The 17,762-nt window shown below is 36.5% G+C and overlaps 1 protein-coding gene across 8 annotated transcripts in view; it reads left to right on the top strand.

The window, feature by feature from the left end:
• The window catches only part of ANO3 (anoctamin 3), a 125,328-nt gene extending 108,294 nt beyond the window's left edge, over positions 1-17,034 (top strand). For all 8 annotated transcript variants that reach the window (XM_038137800.1, XM_038137797.1, XM_038137799.1 and 5 more), the window contains 12 exons: positions 87-227; positions 585-749; positions 1,780-1,816; positions 5,226-5,337; positions 6,507-6,564; positions 7,986-8,083; positions 9,531-9,676; positions 9,783-9,935; positions 10,592-10,739; positions 11,957-12,037; positions 12,887-12,992; positions 13,731-17,034. In XM_038137800.1, the coding sequence (XP_037993728.1) occupies positions 87-227; positions 585-749; positions 1,780-1,816; positions 5,226-5,337; positions 6,507-6,564; positions 7,986-8,083; positions 9,531-9,676; positions 9,783-9,935; positions 10,592-10,739; positions 11,957-12,037; positions 12,887-12,992; positions 13,731-13,913 (1,428 nt within the window). In that variant the 3' untranslated portion in view covers positions 13,914-17,034. The remainder of the gene's footprint in view (positions 1-86; positions 228-584; positions 750-1,779; positions 1,817-5,225; positions 5,338-6,506; positions 6,565-7,985; positions 8,084-9,530; positions 9,677-9,782; positions 9,936-10,591; positions 10,740-11,956; positions 12,038-12,886; positions 12,993-13,730) is intronic.
• The last annotated feature ends 728 nt before the right edge of the window (positions 17,035-17,762 follow it).

The raw sequence follows: 17,762 nt of genomic DNA, 5'->3' as shown, positions 1-17,762 counted from the left end.
CTATATCAGTATCATGTTCTACATGTATGTCTGATTCTTGAGAGAAATAAGTAATACAACAAATGGAATCCACCCTGTCGTTCCAGGAAGAGCTGCGTCCCCAGTTTGAAGCTAAATATTCCCAAGTGGAAAGAGTAAATCCTATCACCGGAAAATCTGAACCTTTTCAGCCTTTCCCTGATAAGCTCAGTCGACTGATGGTGTCTGTCTCAGGAATATTCTTCATGGTGATGTTTAATAATATTAGAACTGTTGTATTGTAATTCATCTTACTCTGATATAAATAGTAACTCAGCATGAGTGCATTCATTAAGATTAGTGGATTTACATAAGATAGGCAAAACTGATTGTCCGTCTTACTGCTTGTTCAGGGGTCTCTTTGTTTCCCAAGATGGAATATTGTTATATTGGAAAAGACCAGTAAAGAAATGTTGTAACTCATCTTTGATTTTTTGTTCTCTCAAATTCTGCTCTCCAAAACAAATATCAATCTTTAAAATGCTAGTTTTATTGTTTCAGTGGATATAATTTCAGATGTGATTCCTTTTGTTCTAATACCTCTGCTCATAAATGCATACCTGTAGATTTCACTCGTCCTTACTGCAGTGTTTGCAGTTGTGGTGTATCGACTGGTAGCCATGGAGCAGTTTGCTTCTTTCAAGTGGTATTTCATCAAGAAGTATTGGCAGTTTGCAACATCTGGCACTGGAGTCTGTATCAATTTTATGATCATCATGTCACTCAATGTTGTAAGTCTTCTGTTCTTTTAAAGAAGCAATTAAAAAGAGAAATTTTTAAAGGCTTACTGAGTTACCCATGTATTAGATGTTCATGCTTTTTCATGTAGCAGTATCTGAAGCTATTATTGCAGTGGATTTTTCTCCTCTGATGCAATGTTTGTTAATGTTTTTCTCTAACTCCTCCTTATTTTGTCACTGCACATCTTTGCTTATGTCACCAAGTTACAGGGGTATAGATTAATGCTTTTTACATTTGTGTTTTTTTAATATTACCTTTTGCAGTAGATCTCTAATTGGAGATGTAGTTCTAATTTGAACTACGTTATTTTCTTGACTGAGAATTTGGTTTCTAGGTTGTTTTTGATTAATGAGTTCTTATTAAAATTCAGCTGTGATATCAGTGTTGCACAGTCCTGAAATCACTGTGATATATGATTTTGGTGTTAAGTTTTTTCTGTCATGTAACAGCACAGGTTTAATCATTTGCTCTTACAGCATTACACAGACAGAAACTCTATTATTTCAGCTGCATTATTATTTATCATCTTTCTGCTCCCATGCAAGCACAAACACATAAAAAGGAATAATAACCCAGCAAACATTGGCTTTTAGTTCTCTTAAGGAATTGCACTTGCTGCAATAAGAAATAATTCTTCAGATCAGAGTCCTCTAGTTATTTCTGTTATTATGTATGGTCACTCCACATCATAAAATGTATATTCAAGTGAGCAAGCAAAGCTATCAAAAATAACTTGCTATTTGTAGTATACTGAAGGAAATATATTTCAGAGTTGGCAACTGCCTGGGGCTAAATGACATTCAAAATAAAGACTTGAGATGGTCAATATATAAAGAGAAGTTTTCAATACAAGGCTGATATCCTCAAGCCAGTACCCATATTCATGCAAAGGAAAACTGTACTGTGACACCTCGATACTATAGAGCAAGACAATATCATGCTTTGATGCTTGTTTAATGTGGATTTGTCATCACTACAGCCAGGATGTCCTATACTTACACCATTTCATTTATTTTTTAGGTGTATGAAAAAGTTGCCTATCTCCTGACAGATCTAGGTATGTAGGTCTTTCTAATGGTGTGGTTCTTGCTGGCTCTGGCATATACCTCTATAGTATACTTCTTCGTTTACCTTTTAAAAAGTGTTTTGAAAACTTGATCTGTGAAGTACATTTCTGGCATTTCCCTAAGCAAGTAATAAATATCACAGAAAAAAATATATTATCATTTCCGTGAGGAAATAAAATAAGGAATTTATTCTTATACTTCTGCTTTTAATGTTTCATGATATACGTTGAAAAATAGTAATCTTATTTTGGAGCGAAAGTCAAAACTTATTCTTTCTTAGCATGCTAAAGGGTTTTTTCTATTTTCCCCAAATGCTTTGTTTCTTTTTTATTAATTTTTAATTTGATCTTTCTGATGGAAAAAATGGGTTAAGATAAAATTAAGTTGTCCCAGATAAAAATGTTAAGTCATGAATTATATAGTACCTCCAATTCTGTAACATTAAAATTTTATACTGAAGCCTCTAGTCATGATTCAATCACAGACATAAAGCTTTCAAGCTTATAGAAAACAAGAAAGCAAAGACAGAATTTAAGGTCTCTGGCTGTGTCAATGTGTTACTGTTTAGTGTTTCATTTTACATGCACACTTTTAGCCCATGTCAAAATATGCAAGTGATCTTGTTTTGGTTAAATGCCAGCTGTCTGCTTAAATTCCACAGCTCCCTCTTTCGGTTAAAGTATTAAACGAGGTGCTCAAAGCTTTATAGTGTTTCACCTAACAGGCAGTAGAACAGACTAGAAAAATTCAGAATTTATAGCCAACTTAATCAAATTCTTAAAATATTTTAAAGTATTCTTTCATATCAAAATTATTTCTATTCATTTTAAAGTATTTTGTATTGTTATGGGTCATAGAATGGGAAAGAAAATAATTTTTTAAGTGTTTAAGCAGTTTTTTCCCAAAATACATGAAAGAATTTTTTTCAAAAAAGATTTCTTGAATTAAACATAATGGAACATTAGGTGTTTCAGATAGGTAGCATGTTCTTCTTGCTAAGGTGTTTTACATCAGAAAAGGGCACCCTTCTGGGAACAACTGTCCTTATGTAAAGCTAGTAGTATCCTGTATATTTCTATCCAAATTTAGTCATCAGTAGATCAGAGTAGTTAAGTAGTACAAATTTTGACTGACGAATCCAGGCAGTTTAGACTTACAACTCATATGCTTTTACAACTCATGTGCTTTAAAACTTTTACCAATGTACTATATTCTAAGTTTGATATGCCCATCAAAGATAGATTTTGTAAAAATTATTTTGTGAACGTTATCACCAAATTCTAATTCAGACATAAATAATCTTAAGGAAAGATATCCAAGGCAGTGCAGACCCACACAGAGCACTTGTAGTCCTACTACATGTTTCTGCATTTCTTTCCAAAAGAAGCTGAGAGAGAACCTCTGTCCTTTCCTCATTGAGTTATAAACTGTTTGGCACTCCTCAAGCTTTATGAAAGGGAGCTCTTGAGGATGAAGTAAAGGTTTTACAAAAGTATTTAGAAGGTGAGAAGCTTGGATTAGAAATCAACTGGCTTTTAGGTGACTCTTTCACCTCTGCTTCCCTTGGCAGCTCTACTGATTCCAAGTTCTTTCAGGTCTTTGGAGTGGGTGGGTGTCATGGTTTGGCGCTGGCCCAATGCCAGTGCCCCCATGAAAACACACCCTCCCCGGTGTCTGCTGTGAGATGCGATCAGAGACAGAGCAAAGCAGGCCTCCACTTGTGAATAAAGGGAAAAAAAAACTTTATTATCATATAACTACAATAAAATTAACACACAGAGCAAAATGGAAACCTTTCAAAATGTTTCTCCTCCCCCCACTCAATTTCCCACATCATAAAACAAAACCTTAGATTTTTACCAGTCCATCACCCTTCAAATAATCAACTCAGTTCATCTCCACCCTTCCGACAATCACCTCTCATTTCATCAAGGAGAGAAGAGTCCCCCTTGCGCCACAGGCTCTCCCTGGAAACACAGCCGAGTTCAGTTGTGTTTCCACGTCACTCAGCAACCACCTTCATGACTTCTTCCTTCCGTGTTCAGTGCTCTCACCATTGCACATGGACCAGAGCTGCTTTTAGGGTTTCCCTTTTCAAGGATGCTTCGCCCAGTTCCAGGAGAAAACTACAGTCTCTCACCTTTTTGGGACACTAGTCCCCCCCAGTATTTCACCCCCTGGGGCCGAGGGATCTCACCATCACCTCATCACCTGTCGTCTCCGCTCACATCACTCCTTTGGCACCAAGCCATCGCCTCCCCCTAAAATGCAGTCTCTGTATTACAGGAAAGGTTCTGTCCATGGCCATACAAGACAAGTCCAGCCAAAAGCCACTCCATCATCTCCTCCACCTAGGATTTTTCTCAACTTCTCTCAGTCGTTCTTCAACCTTCACAGCTTTCATCACACTTGCGTATTTCCTCTTACTTTATTTCCGTCTCTCTCCTCCTTCAACTCCCGGAGGATCAGCATTTGCAAGGTTTCCATCATCCCACAGAAGGGTTAAAATCACAGTCTCTACTCGTCCAGAACTCCCACGCTGGCTCTGCCGGGCACTCTTCCCACTGCCCTCCCTTCTCCTTCTCGGCCAGGCCAGTGCTATCAAATTTCAAGGTAGCACTGGCAGCTCTCTCTCTCTATATCTCTCCCTCCTGGGAAAGGGGGGCTGCCTGATGCCTCACAGAGTTCTTCCACCCTTCCATAATCTGTGGGGAACTCACTCTTGTCCTGCCGGGGCCAGGGGCCTTCACCTCCTTTCCTTACCCAAGGCTCCGGCCTACCTCCCCCGCCCAGCCCGCAGCTGGGCAGGGCAGGTCTGACCTCTCCATCCACCGGAACCAAGAGAGAGAGTTCTCCTGGGAGTTCCTCGCTTTTAATCCCTGTGTTCTCAGAGGCGTATCCATATCCTCAATGGCCAAACCAGGTGCCAATATTCACATCTGAGCACCTATTGGTTTGACCACCACCACCTCCCAAAAACTCACTTCCTCTCAAACCACGACAGTGGGTTGCTTTGGGTTTTGTTTGTTTGGGTTTTGTTGTTGTTTGGTTGGGTTTTGTGGGGTTTTTTTTGTGGTGAGTTTTTTTCTTTTAATCAAAATACCTTTAATCTTAAGATAAAAATTTCACACTGGTTTCCAGATTTTTTCATGGAAGTGAAACAAGTATCTTCCCATAGTATTATGATTTATTCTGAACCAAGGGGTTCCTATCTTCTGCTTTCACATAGAAACAACATAGTCTATGGTGGGGCAATGAAAAGAAATCAATTGCAACATGATGGGGCACCATGATTTAAAACCATCACTTGTTTTGTTAATACTGATTGATTTGTGAGCAAACTTATGCACAACTCAATTTCATTGTAGTTTATATAATGTATATTGTGTCTTTCTGAAGAGCACCCTAGAACAGAATCTGAGTGGGAAAACAGCTTTGCCTTGAAAATGTTCCTCTTCCAGTTTGTCAACTTGAACAGCTCTATATTCTACATTGCCTTTTTTCTTGGCAGGTAAGTTACGCTTGCCAATTGCACTTAAAAGAAAACTTGCACAGAACTCAGAATCTTCACTAATTTTACAGATTTGAAGAAAATACAGGGACAGATGGAACTATAAGGTTTAGGTATGAGTTGCTTTCTGGGCACAATTAAAACACTAAATATAATTGTGAATGTTTGGAGGGGTTGGACCATTGCAATGTTTACTCATGAAACTAAAGAGTAAAAATTCTACTTTTTAATGCTAATGTACATTTCTTTCTTACTAAATAAGAAAGCAGAACTTTTGAAAATGCTGCCACTTTCAAATGTGGGTATTTAGCCCTGTGTTAAAAGGCTTTATTAATCTTTTCTTGTTTATTCCCTTTGAGTTACATTTCCAATAATGCATTTCTGTAAATAGTAAATATTGTCTGGCAAAACTTATACAAGAGCAGGAAGCAGAAATTCTGACTCCAATTTTTGTGTGAATCTTTAGGTTAGAGCATGAGATACAGCACAGATCTAGCCTTGCTTCATCTTCAGTTCAATTTTGTAATGGGCACACTTACTATTCCTGCAGAACCTACAGAACATTTTGGGGTATCTTCTATTAAGTTTTACAGTACAATTTCAGGTCAGGATTGTTTGGAAAAAAGCAAACAAAACCAAAAAAAGCCTAGTAAAGACTGTTGGTGAGAATCTGTTTGTTGCATTCAGTGGTGTATTCACCATACAATACCAAAATTTCTGTGTGTATTGCTCTCTCCTGTATCTAATAGGACCAGGCATGGGTTTCTTTCTCTCTTTTATAACTTTCATTGAGGTCATCAACAGCTGGGATTTGTTTTCCAAATCAAGTGTACGCTTCACATGGGCAAGCAGATCCCTGAGCTGCAGTTAATTCCTATTAGTTGTAATTGCTTGCTTGTCTTCTTAGAAGTAGATTAGAGTTTGAATAGCTAACATCTTAAATCTCTGAAGCTAGGATTTTTATTCAGGGCATAATAAAAGTTTATGATCACTTGCAAAATGATGGTCTTTGTTTGCATTCTGAAACTTCCATATCCTATGGACACCAGATTTAAGCCTGTGTGATTTATTCTGTTGATATTACCTGAATTCAGTGAATGTTATGAAACAGCTACTGATACAGGATGTTTCTGGAATGTCCACTGAGAAACAGAAATCTTATTTTCCAGATTTGCAGGCCGCCCAGGAAAGTACAACAAGCTTTTTAACAGATGGAGGCTGGAAGAGGTAAACAATCCTGTTTTATGTTCCTGTGATATTTCCATGAGTGAAAAGGAAGTGGATGAAGCCCAGTTTAAAGATTTTATTATTCCAAGTGCAGCAAATGTTAAACTCTTATATATAGCAAAGGATAGGATCCAGGAGATGGGTTTTTCCTTCTTTGTTCTCCAGTGTGCTGTACTCTGACCAAGGCACACGAGTTCTTTCTGCCTCTGTCTTAGGGAACAGCCATCAGTAATAGTCCCTTACCTCACATGCACTGTGAATCCTGTGAGATTGGAATCTCCTGGTACTTGGAATTTTTGGATAGAGGACATAAATATAAAGTCATCAGCTTTTTAATCAACGTTGTAAATTTCTGTTAGCACAGAAAAAAATGGATCTGTTGGAATGGGCCCAGAGGAGGGCCACAAATTGAATCGGAGGGCTGGAACAGCTCTCCTATGAAGGCAGGCTGAGTTGGAGATACTCAGCTTGGAGCAGAGAAGGCTCCAAGGAGGCATTATTACTGCCTTTCAGTACTTAAAGGTTCTTGAACGAAAGAAGGGGACAAACTTTTAGTAGGGCCTTTTGAGAAAGGGTGAGGATTAATGATTTTAAACTAAGAGAGACTAGATTTAGACTAGCTGTAGGGAAGTGGTTTTTTAAATATTTTTTTATTTATTATTAGGATGATGAAACACCAGGACAGGTTATCTAGAGAGGTGATGGATGTCTTATCCCTGAAAACATTCGAAGTCAGGTTGGATGGGACTCCTCTAGCTGAAAATGGCCATACTTATTGCAGAAGTTTGGACTAGATCATTTTAAGGGATTCTTTCTAACCCAAAATAATCTATAATTTTATAGAGTTCTGAAAAAAGAAAAATAATATTTTCAAAATTTAACTAGAATGTTAGAATTGCAGCTCACCAGTATGCTGAAGTTTCTTCTTTTCTCTGAAAATCAGATTTCTTCTACTGAAATCTGGTAGCCACAGAGTAAAATATTATAACTTTGTAGTCAATTAATTAAAAAATAGTTCTGTAATTATTTATCAGTTTAATATGGATAACATACCAGTACCAGAAATTCTGCTAGTGAATCTTTCTTTAGACTTAGATTATTGCAAAATAAATATTGCTCAATTTTTTTGAAATTAGTAAGTACTTATTGGTCTAAGTGAAACGGTCTATATAATTTATCATATATGTAGCACACATACCTTTAAATTAGGCAATATGATCTAATATCTAATAATATGTCTAAAGGTTGTTCAGCTGAAGTCTGTTAATATTTATTTTATTAACAGTTCTTTTAATGTTTCTGCAGATGGAGATTAGTGTTTTTCAACACACATACTTAATATTTTTTATTTGCACACTGAACAAATAAAAAATAAATGAATTCTCTGATTTTAGCTGTTGATCTCTTCCACTTCATTTCAGTGTCATCCTAGTGGCTGCTTGATAGATCTGTGCTTACAAATGGGAGTTATTATGGTTTTAAAACAAATGTGGAACAACTTCATGGAACTAGGCTATCCGTAAGTTCAGATGTTAAAGTTCATTTTAAAAACAGTAAATACATTTTAGCATGATTCACTGCTAGGGAGAAGTGGTTTTATGTTTGCAGAATGTTTTCACTCATTGCACCTCAGATATTGTCACTTTATTTGCAAGGAAAGCATTGTCTTCCACTCTGAGATAACGATTCTCAGGGTATGTTAAGTTCTTTATTAGGATTTCATTTTGCATAATACAGAGTTGTTCAGCCTCTGAAATGACTAATGAGCTAAGAGTCTTACATTTCTCTTGAAACTGTAAGAATATGTTTCCTGTAAAATGTTGATCATCAAATACTGATCAAATTGAAGTCTCAGCCTTGAAAATATGTTAGAAAGGATTTTGCTCACAACATGCAATTGCAGTTATTCTGCACATGAGGGACAGTGTACTGTATGTTGTGGAATGAGGATTTTTGAAATTGAGAAACCTACTTTAACTGCCAGGCTTCCTATCTTCTCAGCCAAGCAGGATGTTAACTTTGTCTAAAATTTATTTTAGAACATGCTTATATTCTGTTACAGAAATAAATGTTTTGTTTTGACAAAACCATTGTTTGCAACATAGGCAACAGTTTATCTTTCAAACAAACAAAAACTGCTCTTTCAGTAACAAGAGAGATCAAGAGCCAAACACTAAATTAGCTTGAGAGAAAAAAGAGCAGCCTTTTTATAAAAATACTTACAAGAAAGGGATTTCCCATCTTTAGTCTCTTTTCCATATTATCTAGAAAAAAATAGTAGTCTTTAGTTGGTCCATGTGTCAGTACTAGATGATATTTTTCATTTAAATAACAGTTTAGTTCATGAGCCTATCTCCTTAATATTTATGAGTACTTTGTGAAAAGATTTTTGCACAGCTTTATGAGGAATAGTTTTAAATATTTCCACATACAGCAATACCTTTTTAAACACTTTTTCCTGCTTTAAGAAAATAAATATTCTGTAGAATATCTAGGCTTTTAGGTTTGTTCAAAAATGTATGTATTATAGTATTCAGTGTGTTTTACTATGGCATTCTTACTGAGTTCCACTGACCTGGTTTGTCTTTTACAGGATTGAAATAAAGCATTATTTATTTTTTAGAACTCTTGCTTTGCGTGATTTTTTTTTTTCCAATTTTGTCATTCAGGTAAATCCTACCAAAATAAAAAAGTCCATGCAAGCATGTTCCATATTCTTAAAAAGCTTATTTGTACAAAGCCAAACATGCTACATTAAAGACAATTAAAATTATAATGCAGAATTATGAGATCTTTTATAAGTTCTTTGCATTGTATCTAAGAGGATGTTGTAAAATTTTCCATAAAATATTTAAGTAATTATCCAGATGCTATTTAAAACAGGCCCATTTATTTCAGAACAGTACCAGAACATATTTAAATCTGTGAGCAGATACAGTCATTAATACTCTCTTTATCTAATAAAGTTTATTACAGAATTGGTGGTCACGACGCAAAATGAAGAGAAGAGGGCAGTCAGTGGAGAGTAAAATTTCTCTACCTCAATGGGAAAAGGATTGGAATCTGCAACCTATGAATCTCCATGGTTTAATGGATGAATATTTAGAGATGGGTGAGCAAATTTGGGAGGTATTGGTTTTCTTCAGAAGGTAGAACTATGTTGCGTGTTAAAAGATTTTTTGAATTTCCAATTTCTAACCATGGAAATGCCTGTCTAGTTTTACAGTTTGGCTTTACCACCATCTTTGTTGCTGCCTTCCCCCTGGCACCTCTCCTGGCACTGCTCAACAACATCATAGAAATCAGGTTAGATGCATACAAGTTTGTCACTCAGTGGCGAAGACCCATGCCTGCAAGAGCAACAGATATAGGTAAGAGAACCCAGTGACTGTCAGCTACCATCTCTTTGGATTTTCCTCTTGAGAACAGCTTCCTGAAGTATTTCATGTGTCAAGATGGTAACGTAACCAACAGATTTCAGTGACAGCTTTTCTTTTCGGCAACAAAAGGATGGTTAGTTGATTTACAGTTGATTTACAAAGAGGATTACTCACATTTGTTTCTCATTTGCAATAAGGAATCATTATAATTTGAATATTGAAAACAGGCTAAAAGTATTTCAGGCTTCTGATTTGTGGAACTCTGGGTCTAAAATAAATTGAATTTAGAAATTAAATAAAAGGACTGAATTAACTTTTAATATAAAATTTAATTAAATAAGAAATCTCTTTCCAGAACCTCCTATTTGGCCTTCATAAGAAAAAATTACTGTTATGTCTTTATTGCTTGGCTGTATCTTCTCAGCAGGGTGTGCCCTGTTGTAAGATTTCATTTGGGTGGCATGGATGGTGGCTGCAATGTGGGGACATGGCTTTATCTTGACTTGTTTTTCTGTCTCATAACTCATTCTCAACAAGAAAGGAAAACCGTATGACTAATAATGACTTTATTATCACTGATATAACTTTAATGACTTAATATGACTATAAAAAACTGACTACTTTGTTGAAATTTGTCTTGTTTCTAGGTATTTGGTATGGAATTCTGGAAGGAATTGGCGTTCTGGCTGTCATCACCAATGCCTTTGTCATTGCCATTACTTCTGATTACATTCCACGTTTTGTCTATGCATACAAATATGGTCCCTGTACAGATCAAGGGTACAGACAAGAAAAGTAATTAGGATATTCTTTATATATACATGTATTTTTGAATGGAAGCACAATTTACTGCTGTATTTCTGTGATAACATATATCAGATACATTTCTTTACATCTGTGCAAACCTTCCTAGATGGGAAGAGTGAGTAAGTCATCTGTTTCAAAGAGTTTGCGAAGTAGCTCTTTACAGAAGTGGAAAATCATCTCTTCCCTCCTGAATGCAAACAAAAAAGTTTGTACATTGTGCATGAGTTTTCACATCTTTTCTAGATAAGCTTTTCCTCTTCTCTGCAGTAGGTCTATGCTGTCTTGTCCCAATACATTCCCAAACACACATACATGCTCCCAAAAATAGTGATTTACGGTTCCTGAGCTGTCACAGGAAAAGAGAGTTTAAGGGCAAAAATAGTGCGGTGGGATAGGATGAAAAAAGACATATAGAAAAATGCTAGGCTACTTGATGCAGCCTACCCATTTAAGAGGGCACTAAGTAATTCTATTTCTTCTTTTGTCAGTAGTGGTTTGAGGTATTACAGCAAACCTGAAGATCCAGGATTATAAAAGCATTCCTCATGCATCTCTTCTTATATCTTCTTTGACTTTCAAATGTGCTTTAGTTAAGTTACAAGACAGATTTAAAGAAGATAGGATATCTTTAATGTCTGTGTGGTTTTCAAGCAACAGCAAAAATTCACTCCTACAGTCATAAGCCAATATATTTATATAATTTCTGTAATACATAGTAATACATTTTTGCCTTTAATATAACAGTTTGGTATATATACACTGTTCGTGTTACTGTTGATGAAAACTCATAAAACCTGTTATTTTTTGTATATGCTGCATTATTAGTGGCCAATTCTGCAAGGGTGTTAAATTATTCTGCTCTCTGCCTTTCTATCCATCTTTCAAAGTTCAGTAATTTTAGAAAACAGTTTAAAACATTGTAGCAACAATTTTTGGTTTATATCTCCCAGCAGGTAAGAAGCAAAATCATGACAAGTGCTGAAAGTAGACTTTTAAACAGTACTATAGCTGAAACAGATGTTAGTCTTTTTTTTTCCAGTAAACTTTTCTTCTCTGCATGAATTTCAGAATTGCTTTTGTCCTGATAAGCAAATAAAGTATTGTGGTCACAGTATCTGATAGCAGAATATGTTTTACATAGAGGATGTGTTTATTGTATAACCACTTTATGAAGAAAGTGCTGCCCACATGGCTTTTTCTTTCAGATGCTTAAAAGGATATGTCAACAGCAGTTTGTCAGTATTTGATTTGAGTGAACTTGGGATGGGATACTCAGGATACTGTCGGTACGTTTCCTTGCTCTCACTTACTGTAATACAGGCATGGACATTATTGCAGACAGTAAATTGAAAGTGCTGAAATTGCTGGCATTTCTTTTTTGCCCATAAAAGCATTGGAGTTCATGTTTGTTCAACATGGAGGCCTCGGGTGCAAAGAGTGTGTGGTAGGATACACTGCTAACATACTGGAAATTTGTGTTTGAATTTTTTGTAGGACTCTTGCAAGCCATTATCTTCACATTTTTATGAATTATTTAATTTAAAAGTTTTACAAGCTTCCAAGAAGGGTAAAAATCCTCATTTCAATTTTGTTAAGCATTCGGAGGTCAATAAATTAAAATACCCAATTAAAATTTTTGTTGCCTCTCTAACCCAGATTGAGATTGCAAACAGTTGTGCAAGATGAATATAAGAAATACAGCATAAAAATTAAATAGGATATGAGTGCACTCCTGTTTTCTGACTTAGTTTTGCACTGAGCATTAGTTTAAAATAGAATTATATTTCATTTATGCAAACTTTGTCTGGACACTCTCAAATGCTTATAAGCAAAGACAAGAACCAGTTTAGAATCAACACACTTAACATTTCAGCTTTGTAACTATAAAAGAAACCGTTTGCTCTGGATTTTTGGAAGCAAAAAGTACTGTCTCGTAAACAGCTTTATTTAATAGCCTGTATCCTGGACAGCTCTCCCTTTCAGTTTAACTGCTCTTGAAGTCTGCTTTCACTTCAGTTTCTTTCCTTTTAGCCAGATCTGGGATTAACCAGAGACCCCTTGACCAAGTCAAAAGTTTTAGTTGCTCAAGAGAGCACTGGGTTTGGTAACTCACTGGGTTTCTCTTTGCTCTGCAGGTACAGAGACTACAGAGCCCCACCATGGAGTTCGACTCCGTATGAATTCACTTTGCAGTTTTGGCATGTCCTGGCAGCACGGCTGGCCTTCATCATAGTATTTGAGGTTAGTTGTGAAAGGGAGCAATCCCTTTCTACCTTTTATAGGTCTGAGTTGATTCTTTATAGTTGTCCTATAAGTAAATTGTCAATTTAATCAATTGTTTGTTCATTACAGTCAAGACAGAGGAAAAAAAATTGTCTTCCCCAAACTGTTGACTATCAGCTACTTCAAACAGAATTGACAGAGCATGCACTTGCTGTAGAACTCCTCTAAAATCGTATTTCCTTAACAGTCATCTTATACATCGTGTTGGTTCCCTGCCCAATCATTCCTATTTTATTGAAAAAGAAGTGCAAGTTTTGTGTATATTAGGCGCAGTTGTTACAAGATAGAATGTGTGTCAGGAAAATGATACATGACTCTTGGTTAATATAAAAGTTGAAACATATATACTAAGTTTGAAGTATGTATTCCGAACTCCCCAGGACTCTGATTACCTATTTCCATGATAAGCCCTGAACAAAGACTGCTTGTAGGTAGCATTGGTATTTGTTGATCAAATTAGCATATCTTGTATGCTAGTTGTACGCATCTTCATTTAAGTCACTAACTCTACCCTTTGTTTTCCTTAGAAAACATCAATAGGAGTGTTTTTATTAAAACAAACAAACAAACAAAGGAGTTGTCTTTCAAATTGAATCTCAGTTCCAGTTTTGCCACAGACTTTTAGGCTCTAAAGTGTAGTCCTACAAAGGAATACTTATTGATATGTTAAGCAATTATTTTTGTTTTTCTTTTCAGCACCTTGTTTTTGGAATAAAGTCTTTCATTGCCTACCTAATTCCAGACATACCCAAAGACTTGTGTGACAGAATGAGAAGAGAGAAATACTTAGTCCAGGAAATGATGTATGAGGCTGAACTGGAACATTTGCAAAGAGAAAGGAAAAAGAATGGGAAACAGTATCACCATGAATGGCCTTAGTCACTACCATGCTGCAACAAAAACACTTGGAAATTGAAGAGCGAAGTTACAAAATGAAGTCAGTCTGGCAACCGTGTGAGATTTGATGGTGGTGTATTTATGTTCTTGCTAGGCAGTACAGTTCCATACTTTGATGGGCACCGAGAAATAGATGTTTCCAGTGATGTCAATGAAAAGTCTTACCTGTAACTGCGATGAGCTCCAATGACAATTGGCATTCAAAAATGTGCAGAGAGAGTAAAGATCTGGACACTATTTTGAAAAAGGCAATAGATTTTCATGCTGTTTATGAAGATACTATCAGCATGATGAAAATAGAAAATTACCTGTGAACCTATATAGTAAGGGCATGACTAAAACCAACTTACGTGATGTCCATTACTTCTACAGCTTCTGATTGCTCAGCTCCATCTGTAATGCCTCTAAAGAAAAGAGCAGTTGTTGCCTTTGTGGCCATGACTTGATCTTTCAGGCTTACTGTTTTGTCAGGTTTGTCCTAGTCTCTTGTTGAGATTGTGGATGTGGTCCTACCCTAAAAAAAGGGGTCTGTGGCTGCTAAATATATACTATGCAGTATAAGATTTGCACATTAGTGTCAATAATTTATACATCTAGTTGAAAACAAAAAAGTCCAAATTCAGAAAGAAAACAGCAGCACCAGGAGAAGGTAATTTTCTGTTTGAAAATTACACAGCTGTTGAGTTGTCCTTGCACTTTTGTGTGTGAAAGGCCATCTCCACATGCTTCGAGGATGAAAGAAGTGTCATTTTCATGCTAACTGTGTTACTGTTCCTCTTGATCTGCCTGGGCAATGATTCCATGAATTCGCAGAGTGCTAACTTGACATACTCCCATGCAGTGCAATTGACTTTCTCTTCAAAATACAATTCTATCTTTATAGTATGCAATCTTCTGCCAATATATATGAGACATACAGTATAGCATTGTGGCTTGCTTGTTCAGGGAAGGAGAAGAAGAGCAATTTGTAGTAAGGTTCTTCTTATTGTAATAGTAAATGTTGCAGTAATGTACACTTCTTTTATTGGCCTAAGTATGTCATAACATTGGAGCTGGATACAGGCAAATATATATACAGATTGTATATAAATGCATACACATGTGATTTACTATTAATATTATTATTATTATGCCTTCTTACACTTTGGGGAGAATTTTTTTGATAAAATCACTAAAAAAGTAGATGTTCATTGAATTATCAAATTTCAATTTTTATATGCAAACAGCATACTGCAGTGTTGCTTGTGGTTAATAGTCACATTTTGGTGATGAAATTGTCTGTTAGTAACATTTCATAATACAGGAAAAGCACTTAATGTTTAAACAAATTTAAGGGATGCCTTGCAGGGAAGGGAACAGATAAACAGTTACAGTTGTTCTGTTTCTCTCATACAGTTTTAAGTAATGCTTCTCTGTATTGGATGAGAAAAATCTAAAAAACAAAGAGTCAGCAAAGCACAGTAGCTGCAAAGTCTACAAATTTTGACATTATTTTTAGGGATAAAGCTGCAGCAAAATCACTGCTGACAGATATGAAAAGACCTGAATTTTTGCTATTCACACTATCCTGTGTAATTAAAAAGTGTGATTCCAGTATTCTCTTGCATTTATTAGCACAGTAATTTTATTTTATTTCAGTGAAATTAATTTCAAGAGTCCAAAGCCCATCAAAGTAAGTAAATAGGATCTATTGTATCCAGAGAGCCTAATATCAGACTTTTTAAGTTCTTCAGTTGTTTCACCACATTCATGAGCTTTCTTGGTTAATTTCAGCTCTGTTACCAAACAAGGCACTTTTAGGAGTACCTATAGTACTGCATGAAAGGAGGAAAGAAATTAGAAGATCTGGCCCAGTCAGGTACATTACCCATTCATTCTGTGATAAAGGGCAGATGGAACTCAGCTTGCCATATTTTGGAAAGGCTGTTTTGTTCCTTCATTTTCTGGGTTGTGCATTAAGTTCCTCAGGAGTCATTATCAGAAAAAAATTACTTCACTCTGTTCAGTGCTAATAGAATCACAAGGTTTGATTTAATTTATTGTCTCTCTTGTCTCATTCTGTGGACTGTCAAGCACCGTTTGACAGCAGTAACCGTGTGTCACAGTTTTTATTTGTGCGCCACCTTGTGATAATATTTGAATGCTTCAGAAGGTCACAAGTGAGCTCTTTGTAATATTTTCTCTAAAAACAAAATGTCTTGGCTGGCCCAAGTTATAAAGATACAGGGTAAAATCAGGCAAAAATCAGAAACATTACTTTCTTGTTTCTGCTATTGATATTGGCACGTGTCAATACATACCTAGGCAAATTCCAATTGGACTTGAAAAACCACATTAAATAATCTTTTTGTATTTGAGATTTACATATATATATATAAAAATATAAATATATATTTTGAACTTTTTTCAACACTGAGATATAGGAGCATATGAAAGGCAAGTATGTAGATCTGACATGGTGCATTTTATGCACTGGGAAAGGACACAAAGTTTGGAGAAACACTCTGTGTGTCCTTTACTTTTGGAGGACATCAACAGTGTGTAAAGATCTTGCCACTGTCTAGCCAGTTGCTTAAGCTGAGAAACTTTTTTGCTAGACTTTGCTCAGTATGCTGTTTTCATTGACTGCACGTTATTTTCCTATAGAGTAAGGCACACACTGTCCTCAGGAATAATGTATTTTTTGAATGGTGAATGATCTTTTAATATTTTAAATATTGTCTTTTCAAAAAAATGACTAGTATGACTAGACTGTGCATGCAGGCTGCATTTGTGAAATTTGATAAAGCTTTAGAACCTCAGTTTGTGCAAAAATGCTTTAGATCATTGCAGATCTAATCTATGAAAAGTTTGCTCTAAGCATGCACCCTTAGAGAGACTGCATGAGCAACCAGATTTTTTTTATATGTGAAGTATTTGTTCAAAATGTGTTAATTATTCTTAATCAAATTCTGCATCTTGATCCAGACAAAAGAAATTTCCATTTCAGGAGTAGCACAAAGTCCAGATACATGAGATACACCTCATTTCTTACAACTTTTTATTCTAAATTTGTGCCTAATGTGTGAGATCTGAATTTTGGTGAATAAAAAAAGGAAGATAAGAATTCTGTTCTGTTGGCCATCCTAATGAGTGATTCCCCTAAGTTTGTCTCTACAAAGAGGGAGGCATTAAGAGTATTCACAACTGAGTGCTAAGACTTGCCTGAATGTTGAGCTCAGACTCCCCCAGCACACTGATTGAGCATCATTCTTTGGATATTTGGAAACAAGGCAAATCTCATGATGAGTTCATAAAGCCTTGGAAACTCTCACCCATGGCATTCTCCTGGAGAAGGTGGCATCAGGTGCGCTCTTAGCTGGGTTAAAGCTGGATGGCCATGCCCAGAGGGTGGTAGTGAAAGCTGTTTATCCAGCTGGCAGCTGGTCAGGAGTGTGATTTCCCCAAAGGAACCACTTCTGTTAGGGCCAGTTCTGTTTAATGTTTTTATCAATAATATGGACAAGGGGATCAAGGGCATCCTCAGTGAGTTTGCAGACAATCCTAAGTTGGGTGGGACTGTTGCTCTGCTGGAGGGCAGGAAGGCTCTCCAGAGGGACCTGGACAGGCTGGATCCATGGGCCCAGGTAATTGGAGTGCTCAGTATGGCCAAGTGCCAAGTCTTGTCCCTGGATCACGACAATCCATTGCAGTGCTGCAGGCTGGGGGAAGAGTGGAAAAGGAGCTGGGGGTGCTGGCCAACAGCAGCTGAGCATGAGCCAGCTGTGCCCAAGTGGGCACAAAGGCCAGTGGCATCCTGGCCTGTGTCAGAAACAGTGTGGCCAGCAGGAG

Source organism: Motacilla alba, chromosome 5 (genome assembly GCF_015832195.1).
Source record: "Motacilla alba alba isolate MOTALB_02 chromosome 5, Motacilla_alba_V1.0_pri, whole genome shotgun sequence".
Taxonomy (NCBI): Eukaryota; Metazoa; Chordata; class Aves; order Passeriformes; family Motacillidae; genus Motacilla; species Motacilla alba.
Note: the sequence above shows the minus strand (reverse complement) of the source record. Positions and strands in the feature narration are given on the sequence as shown.